The sequence below is a fragment of the Rhipicephalus microplus genome, chromosome 2, assembly GCF_043290135.1.
Source record: "Rhipicephalus microplus isolate Deutch F79 chromosome 2, USDA_Rmic, whole genome shotgun sequence".
Taxonomy (NCBI): Eukaryota; Metazoa; Arthropoda; class Arachnida; order Ixodida; family Ixodidae; genus Rhipicephalus; species Rhipicephalus microplus.
The window spans coordinates 130372275-130386995 of record NC_134701.1 but is presented as its reverse complement, the minus strand read 5'-3'; the positions used below and the strand labels follow the sequence as shown (position 1 = coordinate 130386995).

Genomic DNA, 14721 nt, shown 5'->3' with positions numbered 1-14721 from the left:
GCGTGAGCTGAAAGGTGCACTTCGGCACTCGCCGCACCTTGCAATCAACACAGCAGCGCAGCTCCGCGTGCCTGGAGACCACCGCGCGGCACCACCCGTCTGCTAAAACCCGAAACGCTCAAAAAACGAAAGGGCGAGAGGGCTCAAATTGCACAATCTCTAACTTGCGGAATAGCTTTTTTTTTCGTTTCTTTTTCTCTCTTTCATGCTTTCTCAGCGTACCCGTCGGCTCGGAGAGCAGGAACGAAGGAGCAGACGTCCTCCTCTTTTCGCTTTTTACTTTATTTTTGTTGCTGTTTTGCGAATTTTGATAGGCCAACCACAGCTCGTGCCTTTTGCTGTTGCCCTCGCAGGTGGCCATCCCCTCACGAGCGCTTTATTTCTTTCGTTGTTGCGGCGCCTACGTACCACCGCATGTGCAACACTTTTCTATTGCGTGCGTGGAGTGCAAAGCCGCTGCGGACTCCTTGAATTGTCGGCTTCTGGTGTAGCTATGGCCAGCGTCAAGAAGCACAAGACCCTTGACTTTGCAACGAAGTTAAAGGCTATTCAGCGTGTTGAGATGGGCAAAAAATGTTCAACCACGGAGCACTCTATTACCTTGTTGAAGGCAAAGGCGGCGAAGCAGCGAACGTTGGGAGCCTGTCATGTCCACGCTCCTGCCCATGGGAATGTAGAAAAAGCACTCTATGCCTGGTTTTTGGAAGTGCACGCGAAGAACAATCAGGTGGATGGCCTAATGCTGATGGCCAAGGCCAAATGGTTTGCCGCCGCGCTCGGTAAAACAAGAGCGCCGAGAAAACCGGGTGGCTTCACCAATTTAAGCAGCGCTACAAAATTGTTGGCAAAACCATTTCTGGAGAAAGCGAAGCTGTCAGCAGCCAGGACGTCCAGCAGTTGTTGACGAAGGAGTGGCTGGAAATCTCTGCAAAGTTTTCTCCCACGGAGATCTTCAATGCCTGTTGAGACATAAGGACAGACACAGTGGGCAACTGCTTGCACTAGGCAGGCTTTGAGACGGCGGGAGTAGCGGAAACCGGTGAAGACGACGACTAGCGCATAGATGATGCGTTTCACGAATTGTCCCGCTTCCCAGCAGCAGTTCCACACGAAATGTCTGTGGACGATTACGTATAAGCAGACTGCAATGTCCAGGCCATTGTGAACCTTGCTGACGAGGACATAGCTGCGGTTGCAGGGACCCAGGGTTCCCAGGCCGACAACTAATGTGACGAGGAGGTTAGTGCGGACGAGGCACTGGCTACACACGCGTACTCCCCCACTGAAGTGGCGGCAGCGTTCAGCGTCATTTGTCACTGCATCAGCCACATGGAGGGAACCGGGCTGTCGCACCTAGACAGCCTTGATAAGATTGAGACTAGTGTCTTCAACTTCATTTCAAAAATGAAGAAGCAGGCCAAGTTAAGCGATTTTTTTCCCGCAAATAAATCATTCTGTCATGGCATGTGTGCGGAATCAGTTGTCATTTTTGAATGCACCTATTGTAGGTGATGGTTCACTTCAGGTAAGCTCTCAGGGCCTGTATTTTTTTACATAGAATTTTTCATATATCGAACTAATTGGCGATCCCCTTTGAGCTTGATATACCCGTGTTCGACTGTATTACAAAAAAATGAGTTCATTATACTCAAAAATTAATTATGAAGATTTATTCCTAATGCTATATTTACTACAATACTATTTTTCATTTACTTTTCATTAAAAAAGGACAGACAAGCAGTATTCTTGTTCAAAGAATAAAAAAATTTATTCTTCTGGCTGTTTACCTTCCGAAAGGCTGTTTTACTGGTTTTGCTATGACTTTTGAATACGCCTCCATTGCATACCATTACCTTGACAAAGCCAATATATGCCAAGTTGCTTATAAAAGTTTGCAAGCGTTTCTTTGAAGTTCGGAAACTGAAAAACATGCAGCTGAAGATTTCTGTTTACGCTACTCGCGATCACAAGCATCGGGCACACAAAAAGGTTAGACACAGCTATACTGAATGTGCAAAATGACCTTCCTTTGCCGTGCACTTTCATATAAATATGGCACATCACAATTTGCTGCCTTTCACATCACAATTTGCTGCATTTCACTCTAAGCAGAGCACAGGCCCTAAGCAAAACAACACAAACTGACCACAACCTGTGCTCAGGCGCCATTGTATAACGGCGATGGCAATGCATCTAACTCATCCTAGTGCCGTATATGTGGTTTACGTTTCATGTGACTATAATATACAGACAATCTTTCCATTTTCACTTTTACTTGTTTTCTTTTCGGCGCCCTTCTTTGGCATTTTCCCCTCTAGCCAAGTTCTTGTGTTCATCTGTTCTCTACCGTACTCCTGTTGTGGAACCAAAGGATTCGAGGGGAATACAAAACGACGAACTCCTTTTGTTTTTTGTTTTTATTATGGATGAAGCTGCATCCTAGTCGGCTGCATCTTTTCTCCACCTACAGGCTAGGTGGAGAAAAGATGCAGCCGACTAGGATGCAGCCGCCGCTGCATCCTAGTTGGAACGGGAGATGGTCATCAACTTTACCGACTACGTCTCCGATGAGGCTTTAAAATTCTACATCGCCCACATATTTCAAAATGACGAGTCATGGAAAAAGATTAAAGAAAAAATTACCATCTGATTTCTAGAATACAATGACGACTATGATGAAGACTCGCTTATAACCAACCATCCACAGGCAATCGCACTCAGTTGTCAATATCACAAGCAGTCTTCAAGCTTTCCGAATGCCCAGCATGAATCGACCACTGCCACAACACCAAGTGGAACATGAGTTTACTAACAGAAGACCATGCATATTTCTGGAAAAACCTAACTATCGAGAGCGCCTCCCTTTTGCACGAAAGTCGGCATTTCCAAAGTCCTCACTCCAGCATATGACACGAGACATGGCTCACCCACCTGATGCCCTTCAGTTTTCGTCTCGCGTACGTAGTACACCGCGCGGTTTTCCATCACGCAGCTAATACAAGCGCTTCTATCGCTCACCAGTTGCCTCATAAGGACGCCGCGATCATGGTAGATAACCTGACGGTTCCCGAAAATACCCTGTCAAGCCATGCTCCTTCCGGACGGGTTCATGCATTCCCGTCTGGTGCACACCTACTAGACAGTCGAAGCAAAGCCCAACGAACATCGCACGCTGCCAAGCACAAGAGCCCTTCGTAGTGAACAGTGCAGAAGATGCCTCTGAAGAGCTTTCTATCAACTCTGAAGCATTATATTCTCTGCCCGAACAGAATGACAACAGCCCACAGACTACCAGCTGCCGACTGGACACTACACCAAGTTGTCAAGAAAACCAGCATGATGTTCAAGAAACACTTCCACCTCAACACGTTCCGATTCAACAGCAGCAAAGCCAGCAAAAGCGAGTCCAAGGATTCCAGACACTCCAACGGATACACTAACAAGGACAACGATGCAAAACGGGCCTCTTAAAGCAAACTCAAGACATGAGGCATATACGCATAAGGTATCGGCGCCAAAAACGCATTGAGCACAAGAGATCAAGACTGCGCCTACGATTACAGCTCCAAAACCACATAAAACAACGAAAAAGACAAGAAGGCACCATCTGCCCAACGCAGAGACCAAAGCACTATTCCATGAGCCGCGACCACCGCACACGCAAACTGGAAGCACACCGTCTGTTCCCGCCACGACACACAATTCGTCGCCTTCGACACCCGAACTTCAAGTACTACAGAGACTCCCAACCTTGTCTGTTCCTCACAAGAACTCAATCCATGTCATCACCAGTGCAGATCTCCAGGGTGTGGTTACGCCATCTAGGACGCAACAGCCAGCCTCGTCCACCAGAGTTTCCTTAGATATGGCCGGACTGCTTCCCTCTGCTGTGGATTTGTTTGTGTGAGTTGAAGAACTCCCTTCTGAAATGAAACTACGGTGCATTTTGACATTTTTCACTTTAACACTCTGGGTTTTTGTTGTTTTGTTGGTTGTCTGACTTGACTTCTTCCAAGGGGAGGGGAAATCCTGTGATGTAGGAAAGCAGTGACTGATGGTAGAGACAGGTGAAGAGGAAGTGAGAATGGAATAAAACATGGCGTTTGAGCTGGGCCACGTCTCCCAGTCATCGTAGCGTCACATATAATTATCTCGTAGTGATTGCATTTGTTCATCATGCTGCATAGCACTCCAAAGTATTGTGCAGCATTTTGTAAGAAAAGGGCACCACGAGTGCAAGGTTGCACACGTGAAAAGTGCCGGCACTGGCACGAATGCCCACACGGCATCACCACATCCCGAACCGGAAGTCGGTGAAGACAGACACCATACCCAACAATCCATTGTGTGAGCCACGATTTTGCTATCCACCTACAGTCGAATCTCGATGACTCGAACTCAAAGGGGCCCGAAAACTTGTTCGAATTAAAAGAAGTTCTCCATGAAGTGGCCCATGTGCATTGAGCTAATACACAAGGGGGAAGTTTTAGAAGACTTACATTTATTCACAAATCCCAGTACATCCATCATTAATTGAAGTAAATCGGTGATGCACGTCTGCACACGTTTGCCTTGCAGCTAGTCAATCTATTTCGCACGCAGCTTGCAAAGCGTGTCTACTTCGGCTTCAGCATTCTCCTGGCAAGAGAAGTTGAGCGCGGCAATGTTCAGCGCCGACACTCGAAGACGACAACGACGACTGCATCGCCGCTACTACCCTTTGCGCTAAAGCCGCAGCATTGCCAGCACGTGACAAGAAAGAGGGAGTGTCTCCATGCAGAGAGAAGCAGATCGGCATTTCAGATAAACCAACACTCCACGGCAGCTTTTTCTTTTTAAAGACGATAGTCTTTCTTGGAGACCTTCGACACAAAAATTTTGGTCTGTCTGTCTCTCTGTCTGTACATTTGTCTGTCCACTCTTACCGGCATCGGGTACTTGAAACGGCCGACCCCATCCGCAGCGACCATCAATGTTGCTCAAGGTTGAGCGTTCATGCTTGTGCAATTGTTAATTAAAAAGTAATTATTGCGCATGTCTGGGGCACCATAACAACACGCATATATTTTGCATATGCATCTCTTACTAGAAAATGCATACATAAGTCATTTTAAGGACCGTAGCGCTTATCAAGCTGCGCTTACCATGCAACGCTTGCACGGAACGGGGAGCGTTTCCAACGCTTTGCTAAGACGAGATGATGGTGGTGCCTACCCGTCGCCTCGCGTTCTACAGCTTATAACCTCTGAGACGGGCGCGCACGGCCACGCGCTTTGTTTTCTAAAAGAAACTGCCAGATGGCGCTCATGTCTCACGTGTGACGTGACGATGCGCTCGTTCGCCTGCGCTGCACCCTCAAGGCACTCTAACGCAGCGCCTCCGGAATGCCATTCACCGATTTTCTTGCGCAGAACATGAAATAAATGTTTTGTTCACTCTCTCCACCCGCAAGACTACAGTCTTTCGACCGACATTTGCAGATTACATGCAGATACGGGCCTTTTTTTTTTTTTTTTTTTTTTGCTCTCTTAGCGCGCCTCCTTAAAAGGAGAAGGATTAACTGGCTGGGTCTGGGATGGGAAAGGGGAAGCGTGTCACCGGTGCATGAGAGAGAACCGCACTATGCGACAGCTTTTTTTCTCTCTCTCTCTTTTTGCGCGTGGTGTTGGAAGGAGAAGAGTCTTTACGTGGCAGGGGTGGAAAAGGGAGAAGCGTGCACAGGCGCGTCGCAAATCGGCATTTAAGAGAGAGCAAACATTCCACCGCAGCCTTTTCTTTCCTTTGCGCTCAGCGTTGAGGTGTCGGAGGTGCCGCCGCAGGATTGGGCGGGTTGCTGAGAGCATTTTCGGAGCGCGGTATGTTCGAATTAACCGTCAAAAGTGCTTGCGCGTTCGAATTACTGGGCGTTTTCGCCCATTGAAATACACATAGCTTTGACGGGACCTCATTGTGAGTTCGAATTAAGTGTGTTCAAATTAACGAGATTCGACTGATTTAACTTTTGACTTGCTTTGAGTGTTTGCGCCAGGACACCCCCCCCCCCTTTTTCGTTTTCTTTTGTTTACCTAAATGCCTGCATCGTTGCGCTGAATCTCCATCATTGTTAGTCGCTGCGAAAGTTCGTCCTAACAGTAGAGGCCTATTACGTGATTCGTCTTAAGCAGACTTTTTTCTTTAATTGAGCCTATGAGAAACCAAACACACCTGTGTTGTTCGTCTTAAGCAAAAATCTGTTGCTTAATTGATTGATTGACTGATATGTGGGGTTTAACATCCCAAAACCACCATAAGATTATGAGAGATGCCATAGTGGATGGCCCCCGAAATTTTGACCACCTCGAGTTCTTTAACGTGCACCTAAACCTGAGCACATGGGCCAACAGCATTTTCACCTCCATCGGAAATGCAGCCACCGCAGTCGGGAAGCAAGAATTCGTTTTAACAGAGTTCATCTTAGCAGAAGTTTACTACACAACAATGGCATTTTTGGGGCATTTTTAGCATTATTATTGGTGGGTTCGACTGAACATTCCAAAATACAAGCAAGGCTTTGCAGTGTAATAGTAAAAAAATCACTGAAAAGAAAAATCGGAAGGCGTTGTTTCATATTCTCTGCAAAACTGCTTGGAACATAAAATGGAAAAACAAAGGACCGCAGTCAACATAGCACCAACACGACTGCATCCCATGCACTTAAATAAAGTGGCAAATTAAGCTTACTAGATTAGTATTACAGGACTACTTCATGAGCATTGCAGAAGTAAGTGACACATTCTATCACACCTATGTCATCAGATCCAACCTAGGAACTCGTTAGAACTTGACACACGCGGACAATTCGGAAGAGTGAAAATACAGCACGTGCCACTGAAAACGGCATGCTGCACCCCCTAGGTGGCCATGCAAGCTGTTTGCGATTAGCAGGCACAGCAGCTCCTCGCACAGTTTCAGCGTGCCAAATCATTAGGCAGTTACTCACCGGTGCAGCCAGATGAATGGCACGCACTACACGCCCGCTGACCGGCTGACACACGCACAGTAGCGGTCCCCCTGAACCACCACTCAAGGCGACCACCAGGTAGGTGGAACGGCCTCGCACCAGCTCCACAAACGGCCCGACGAGTGGCCGCTCCTGCCGCCCCACTTGGAGTTCCATGTAGGGTTGGCCCGTCTGAATGTCGTAGCCACGCAGCAGCGAGCCACAACTTAGCATTGCCTCTTTGCCACCTGCATAAGCACACAGAAACGAGCACCAATGCAATTAAATAAATCCCACACAATGCACAAGTCTTGTAGCGATGCAAGTGAAAGAGCAAGCTAAAATAGACTGAAAACAACCATACAGTCTAAAATATGTGATAGAAAAGCAACTGCGCATTTACACAAGAATTTAGGAAATAAGTTCTATAATAAGGAAGCTGTGGAGTTCAGCAAAGCTCGCTTCGGCCGGTTTTGGTTAGCCGTTAGGCCTTCCCACTTTTCTCGGCAGCAAAGAGGGGTAGCCATAGTCATTTCGTTGTGCCTACGCCTCCTTTGGCAACATAAGACATCAGCGATTACACTATCAGCACAGAGCTAACAACCGAGAGCAAGGCTCCTCAACATGTTACTCAGAGCAACGCTAGAGTTCTCACCTTTAGGTGAAACGAAGTCGCATACAGTAACTATGCGATGCGGTGGAGAAGTGCAATGAAAGGTATGCGAATCCGGCAAAGCTAACAAGTATGTCACAGCATGCGCACTCTTCACCTAGCGGTAAACTCACAAGACACTCCTTAAATCTCCAAGGCTTTCATTTAGGCAACACCACTTGTCTCTGTAATCTTTGGTTTATAGAAGTGGCGGAGAGCAGCATAGGAAAATGAAAATGCAGACTACAACAACCAAAACTGCATCACCACAGGGCCAAGGCACTGTTTCGTAGTGCAAAGGACCAACTGATGAAGTTGGTGCTATGTAAATATTGGGCCCCAGCCAAGTAGTTGTTAAAAAGGTGTAAAAATGTTGCGACTTGTTTACTGGTCCTTTAAGCACCAGTGACATGAAAGGACAGCGATCAAGTAACAGCCCGCTAAACGGCCAGATTTTAGCCATACTGTCGTGCTAAAGTCAGGCTTATCTCCAGGGGTAACTGGAAAACAGTGGCATTGTCCCGCATCACCTTGACCAGACAAATCATTGCTGAATCAAGATAGTGCATTCTAAAGTGGGTTAAATAGACTGACCACCAGGTGATATCTGCCAAGACCAGCAACAAGCATGGAATGTTTGAGAAAGCAAGCATTTGCTGGCAATGTAACCACAGTTTTGAATACGGTCATGCACCTCGCTAAGTGCTATTGTGAAGAAGTGCAGTACGGCATTGGCTCCTCTGGCTTAGCCTAGTACAACCGCAGTAGAAAACCAAACAATAAAGGGGTGATGCCATTGAATTTCGAGGCTAAAACAAGCCTCTTGTGAGTTTCCTCTGTATGCTAAGACAGTGCACACAAAGTCGAATACAGCAAACATTTAGAATATACTTTAATTCACCTCCCAAGTGTACCTAAATGCTCATTCTACTGACCGAAGCGTGTTGAGAGCTGCAGTAGCTCTATAGGAAGGCCAACGAAAGTACGGTGACGTCACACCAGATCTTTAGTGGGCATAAGCATGCACGGGTTTCCCCTCCAGAGGGAAGAAAGCGCCCCGCACCCTCTCGCTATTATGTCAATGCATGGGTCTGACTTTGCACCCCTTCTGTAAGTCGCGGCGCCCCTTCCCATTATGTCTATGTGTGGAGTTGTGTTTGTACAGCACCCCCTCATAGGTGACTATGAGAGTGACTGCCACCTTACCCCCTTCCCGTGCGCACAGTTATTGTAGTGACGGGAGTGACCTCAAGAGACCACCACCTATATACCTACCGACAAAGCATCACAGCTGCTACACGCTTGTTTTGCAGGTGTTTGTGCAGCACGTGCATGCAAGAAATCCAGCGAGAACAGACTATAATTCGCCAGACGTGCGTCACAGCCTTGTGTGGCCACGTGGCCAAGCTACACTGCAACGTCACAGCCCAATTCCGCACCCAGAAATGGTTCACATAAAAAAGGCGATATTAGTTTCTTTTGCCAAAATAACCGAATCTTGGTGCATGTATCATGCTTCCTGGAGCCATAAGAAATGCCTGCAGCAAAGAACGTGCAAGCCACAAAAATGGTGGCACCATCCCTTTAAGCAGACAACCTTTGACCGAAACTGGAAGTTGGCATTTTATGTAATAGAAAACATTTTTTTCTGTGTTTTTTGAAGAAAGATGAGCATCTTTGTATATTTACTGAACTTTAAATGAATAATGTGGCGTTATTTAGCTTGTATTTGTGATCACTGATGATCAATAATGATTGATCATCGAAGCCAGTGGCTGTGTTGTCACCATTTACGTTGTTGAATCCAATGATAGGACTAACTGCTCAGAAAAGAGAGAGTTATTTTTGGCTGTCATTAAAATGTTGACTGTGAAATTCAATGGCTTCTTTGGCACAGGATTTTACACTATAATGCTTGGCTCCTATGTTCATAAGAGCCTCAGCTGCCGATCGGCAGCATTTTCTGAACCTGTTAAAAAAAATTGTTGAAGGCCTTGGAGTCATGATAGGGAAGCCACACTGCTTGCATGGTCCCCAACAATACATGCTTCCATACGTAACTCCAATGTCATAAACACGTATGCACATATGAGTCCATGTAATAAGCACAAGGGGAAAGGGGAGAGGAGCTCGAACATAAGTGGGACCTCTTTTTTTAGCAAAAAGAAGGCATTTCAGACCTGTAAATAAGCATAGCATGCATGAAATTGTAGTTACAGTTGCTTTTATGTAAACCAGACACGCTGCTTTGTCAAGTGGAGAATACTGTCCGACCTTTCATTGCACTGTTGAGATTGTAAATGCACTTCAAAATTTTACATCATCAATCAAACATAGTTTTAGTGTAAGATCAAGATTTTTTTCACCTTAATGGTTGAGCCTTGGGATAACAGTAGTGGAAACCCATGAATAGGCCTGCCTTTGCTGGTGAGGATGCGAAGACCAGCATTCAACATTTAACACGCTTTTCGGGTATATGAGACAGGTGGCGATTGATGATAAGACAGAAACGCTGCCTCACCTAAAATGAAAAACACTTGACCACACACTGGTACACGATTACCCCCATTAAAGACTGCTACAGAATCCCATAACCATTCTTATTTCACAGGCGTTCAGGTAGTGCTTGGAAAATAAACGCTGCTGATCTTACATTGCTTGATGTGTCCTCTGACAGTGTTCTCCAAGTTCCCCTGTGCTGCACTGTTAACGAGCTCTGGATAAAAGGGCACCAGGCCAGACACTTCTACGGCTGGCACCACCGACAGTGGCATGTTGCTGCAAACAAGGAACAGTCACGGTAATGCAAATGCAGTAGCACGCCAGAAAACACTTCAGGTCACACACCAAAAAGATTCAATCTCTTCCCAAACATACAAGACGATGATCCGTGTGAAGCACAAATACCTTTCTTTTTGCCCTGAGGACATTTCATTCGTCTGAGACGAGCTCAACAAAGCCTAGAAATACTTGAAAGCAACATAAAAAAAAAAAATGCCAGGCCTGCACGAAAGGCGCAGCACAGTCACAGCGAAAGCTAGAAGAGCAGTCTTTCAGGGCCTTTTCTAAACATTCATTGGGTAACTACTGCAAGCACACTTGCTTGATATCCACTAGATAATTATTAAACAATTTATTTGGGTAGTAGGCAGGTATTCGCTATGCAACTTTTTGTCATTCTTCTGAAAAGCGTAGTACCTGCTAAACACTTGCAAAGAATTTTGCGTCAATTATTCATGCAGTGGCTGACGATGACGAGGAATTATGGCTAAAGTGGGTATGCACCACAGTTAATAGGGGAACAAGAACAAGCTTTTGCGATGGGTAGGAGGATTGGACGGCCCACTCGTTACGCTATTTGCATTATGCAACAACTGGTTGTTGTTTCGCTGTTTCAAAATGCTTCATAAGTCGCATTCACACGATTTCTTTCTCGACATCAATCCTGCCTAAGGCAAGTTTGACAACAAGTCATAAGCACGGGTGTAGCTCAATGGTAGAATACTGGGCTGGCCCTCAGAGGGCCTAGGTTGAAGCCCCACTCTGTCATAGGTGCTAGGCTTTTTTTTTTTTTTTTTTAATTTCGCGCGATGTGGTTACTGACACTGGCAGCAGCGGCGGACAACTACGCATGACCCGAGTTGTGATCTCATAACAGCTTTCACTGTAAAAAAACAAAGAATAGAGATAGGTTTCATGAAACAGCTGGTTTGGACAGAACTTAAAAAAAGATAGCAGGTGATAGTACTTTGAGCCTCTGTGAATCGTACAGACATTTTAAATTGCGATTTTCAAACACTTTCAACTAAAATACAACTCGTTGTGACAGCTACAGAAGAGCTGCCTAAACGTGCATGAAAAGTTGTGCCTACACAACATACAACATTTATGTGAAAAAGCTATAAGAAGCAGTTGGATTATTTTGAACCCACTACCACACTGCTTAACAAGAACAATGCACATTTTAAAACCTGCCCATTTCTCTTAGTTGTGTTTTTCCAGTAGCTCATTCTCCGACACTCTCACTAGACACTAACATTTTTTTAGGAGCGAAGCTCCTTAAGGCGTGGGCTGTGCATCCCCTGTATGTAGCCACCTCTCGTTCAGTTCTAAGTATTACGCTAGCCACCGCCCGATCTAAAGGGTACAGCCATACGTCCGTCCGTCCGTCCGTCCGTCCGTCCGTCCGTTCAAAAGATGCAAGATGTTATAAACTAGACGGCGGTACGTGTAGTTGATTATGAAAGATGCGAGGTGTTATAAAATAGGAATGATGCCACATATGGCGCGTGTCATCGTTTGATATAGTGCGGCGACGTACGCTAGGGGGAGCGTTGCAATAAAATCGAGTGGGCAAAATGTACGGAGGATTCATGGTTTACCAGGTTTACCTCCGGAGCTTCGCCCACTCATCATCATTCACTTCACGTGGATATGGCGGCATTTTTTGTCACTCGTAACTAATGAAGGTTTCATTTATTTTGCAATACCCACGAGGCCAAAGGCATTGTGAATAGGGTAGAAATGTAATGCTACATTGCTGCAGGCACCCAGCGATATATACACAGAAGCATGACAGCCGTACTGCACATGAGAGCATTGTACGAAAAACAGGGAACTAAGAATGCACTGCATCATTGGCATGCCAGTAAGTAATGAGAAGATCCATTTCTGGCAAAGTGTTGCAGTTGACGATTGGTGGCACTGACGGGCAGTTGGGCACACGTTCTCGTGGCCTGAGAACTCTTGCGATTGAGTGTACACAGTCGTCCCTTATGAAAAGGAACATGCGAGCGCATGGCCCATGCTTAGCCGCTGCTGCTTACAGCGCTGTATACGCTTTTGGCATCATTTATTAGCAAACTAAAAAGTCATGGCCGTTAGACAAGTGTTGCTAGGTTACTCTCGTGCTCGAATCTCGCAACGGACAACGCTGCCGCAGAGCCCAGGCCCTGTGCTGGTGTGTTCCCTTTCATAAAGAACAACAGCGTACATGTTAGATATTCACAAAACGTGTGTGTGTGTGTGTCACGGTCAGGCCTTCAAGAGCCTACAAAATATGCTGTCAAGCGTGAGTGCACACAGAAAAATTAAAGCATGCTTTTTGAAAGCTACAGTTTCAGTTCCTACTGTACACTGAAATCATGACACAATACGAGCTTCATGGCAGTGTTTTCACTGCCACTCAACTCCGTGGCAACATTAGTTGAACACAGGTGGCTTTTTTTTTTGTACATTTTGGCACATAACTTAATATTACCAAGCCATTCTAATGTGTAAAGTCAACATTGTTGACACTGTAACCTGACGTCACACTAGTGTAGACGTAAGCAGGTGTTCCTTTAGAAAACCGACTTTAATGTCAAAACAAAATGTCTGCATTTTCCTGAATTTCCTCTAGCTAGTACGGTAGAGTAAATTCTGCTTGAAAAAGTGGTGTTAGTACTCCTTTATCAGACACATTTTTTTCCCATTTTGAAAGCATGTATGTTATGCCACTAGTAGCAAGTTCGGACGAAATTTTCATAGTGCCAAATGCTGTCTGCCCGAAACGAAAGAAATAACTGCCGAGATAAATTTCTAAAAACATATGCAGCCCACAAGGACAACTCTTTCTTAAGCTAACCAAGCGAAACCAATCACGCTTGCCATCAGCGCTGGATGAAAACACTCATCGGGCGTCGTCCTTTTACTCGCCCCTGGTACACCATAAATCTGTCATTGACGAACTAGACATCCGAACGCTTGTTTATGCAAAGTTAATTCAAGCGGTACACACTTATAGAGCATACTGAAGCGGATAATTAAGGCTGGTGGGGCAGCCCGAAACCCACTGAAAAATGGCACACCGACAAAAATGCCGCTGAATTACAACAACGATACTATTCGCACGCAGGTTTATGTTTAGATCACGTCGCTCATGATACAGCGAATTTGGTTTCTGACTTTTTTTTATTTTCATATTTTCAAGCATCTGTACCCGTGGATGCTCGACCCCAACCATGATCTAGCCTTGCCGCTTGCTTACCAAAAACTAGGCTCCTGCGAGAGGTTTGCAAGAGGCCAAGCATCGCAAATTCTGCCGACACACAACCTGGCAGCTACATTTTGACAGTATTCACAGCCGTTTGAGATAACTGCGGCAAACTACAACTCCGACGCGAAATCGACGAACTGTTCCGATACGCGAGCAAGGCGTACTACGTCAGACTGCGGAGGCGCGCCAGAATTCAAAACTCGCGCCCAAGTGAGGCGGTCGCAAGTTCAACATTCACCGACGGTATCTAAAGCTCGCACACACAGCTAAAACAAACAGAGCAGCTTGGCATTACTCGATAGTGCCTTAATACGCTTCATGAGACGACAAGAATGCGACGCTATGAAAGCCGGTATCACCGGCCCTGACCTACGCGCGAAGGAGGAAAACACGCTCGAAATCGTGAGCCACTGGACACACGAACCCTGACCGACGCTGCAAGTAAACCAAATGATATCGAGTGGCAATCATGTACACTTACAGCCTGCTTCAGTCAGCGAGACGTGAGTGGAACGCTTCGTGGTGCGGCGGTGAACGCGCCTGGCAAGACCGCATGCGCTGTACGCTAACGAAAACCGAGCGCGCCTCGTCAACTTTCTCGAGTTAGAGGCGTGACGTCTGACGTTCGTGCCTTACCTTTAGTTGCTCAGTCTACCCAGCGGCTGCAAGATGGGCGTTTCCAACGAAGCTCGCGTTAGCTTACGCATCATTGGCGCGTCGGAAAAATCGCACTCGGGAGCACCACATTAGCCACAGACACTAGCTATGCCGCCATGTTAGAAAAGAGCCGCGTTGCGCGTTGTCACGTGTTCAAAAGTGGTAATGATGATAACAATCTTTTCAAAAAGAGCCGCTTGTGAATTGAGTGAGTTTGTATCATTTCTTATTTAGTATGGTAATATAGCTTCTTTACTAGGATACGTTAATGTAATTGTGTCAAACTAGCTCGTCAGTCAGTGAAAGGCATGGTGAAAGGGTAGTATACCGCAAGTCTACACTGTCAAATTTCAATTTTTAGAGTGACAGTTATGTTATTGACACTATAAGTGGTAA

At 46.0% G+C, this 14721-nt stretch overlaps 1 protein-coding gene across 2 annotated transcripts in view; it reads right to left on the bottom strand.

Annotated features, from left to right (window-relative positions):
- The window catches only part of LOC119170733 (uncharacterized), a 153641-nt gene extending 139199 nt beyond the window's left edge, over positions 1-14442 (bottom strand). For both annotated transcript variants that reach the window (XM_037421981.2, XM_037421982.2), the window contains exons 1-3: positions 14305-14442; positions 10285-10409; positions 6980-7227 (exon numbers count right to left, since the gene is read on the bottom strand). In XM_037421981.2, coding sequence (XP_037277878.2) covers positions 6980-7227; positions 10285-10405 — 369 coding nt within the window. In that variant the 5' untranslated portion in view covers positions 10406-10409; positions 14305-14442. The remainder of the gene's footprint in view (positions 1-6979; positions 7228-10284; positions 10410-14304) is intronic.
- Between the last annotated feature and the right edge of the window lie 279 nt (positions 14443-14721).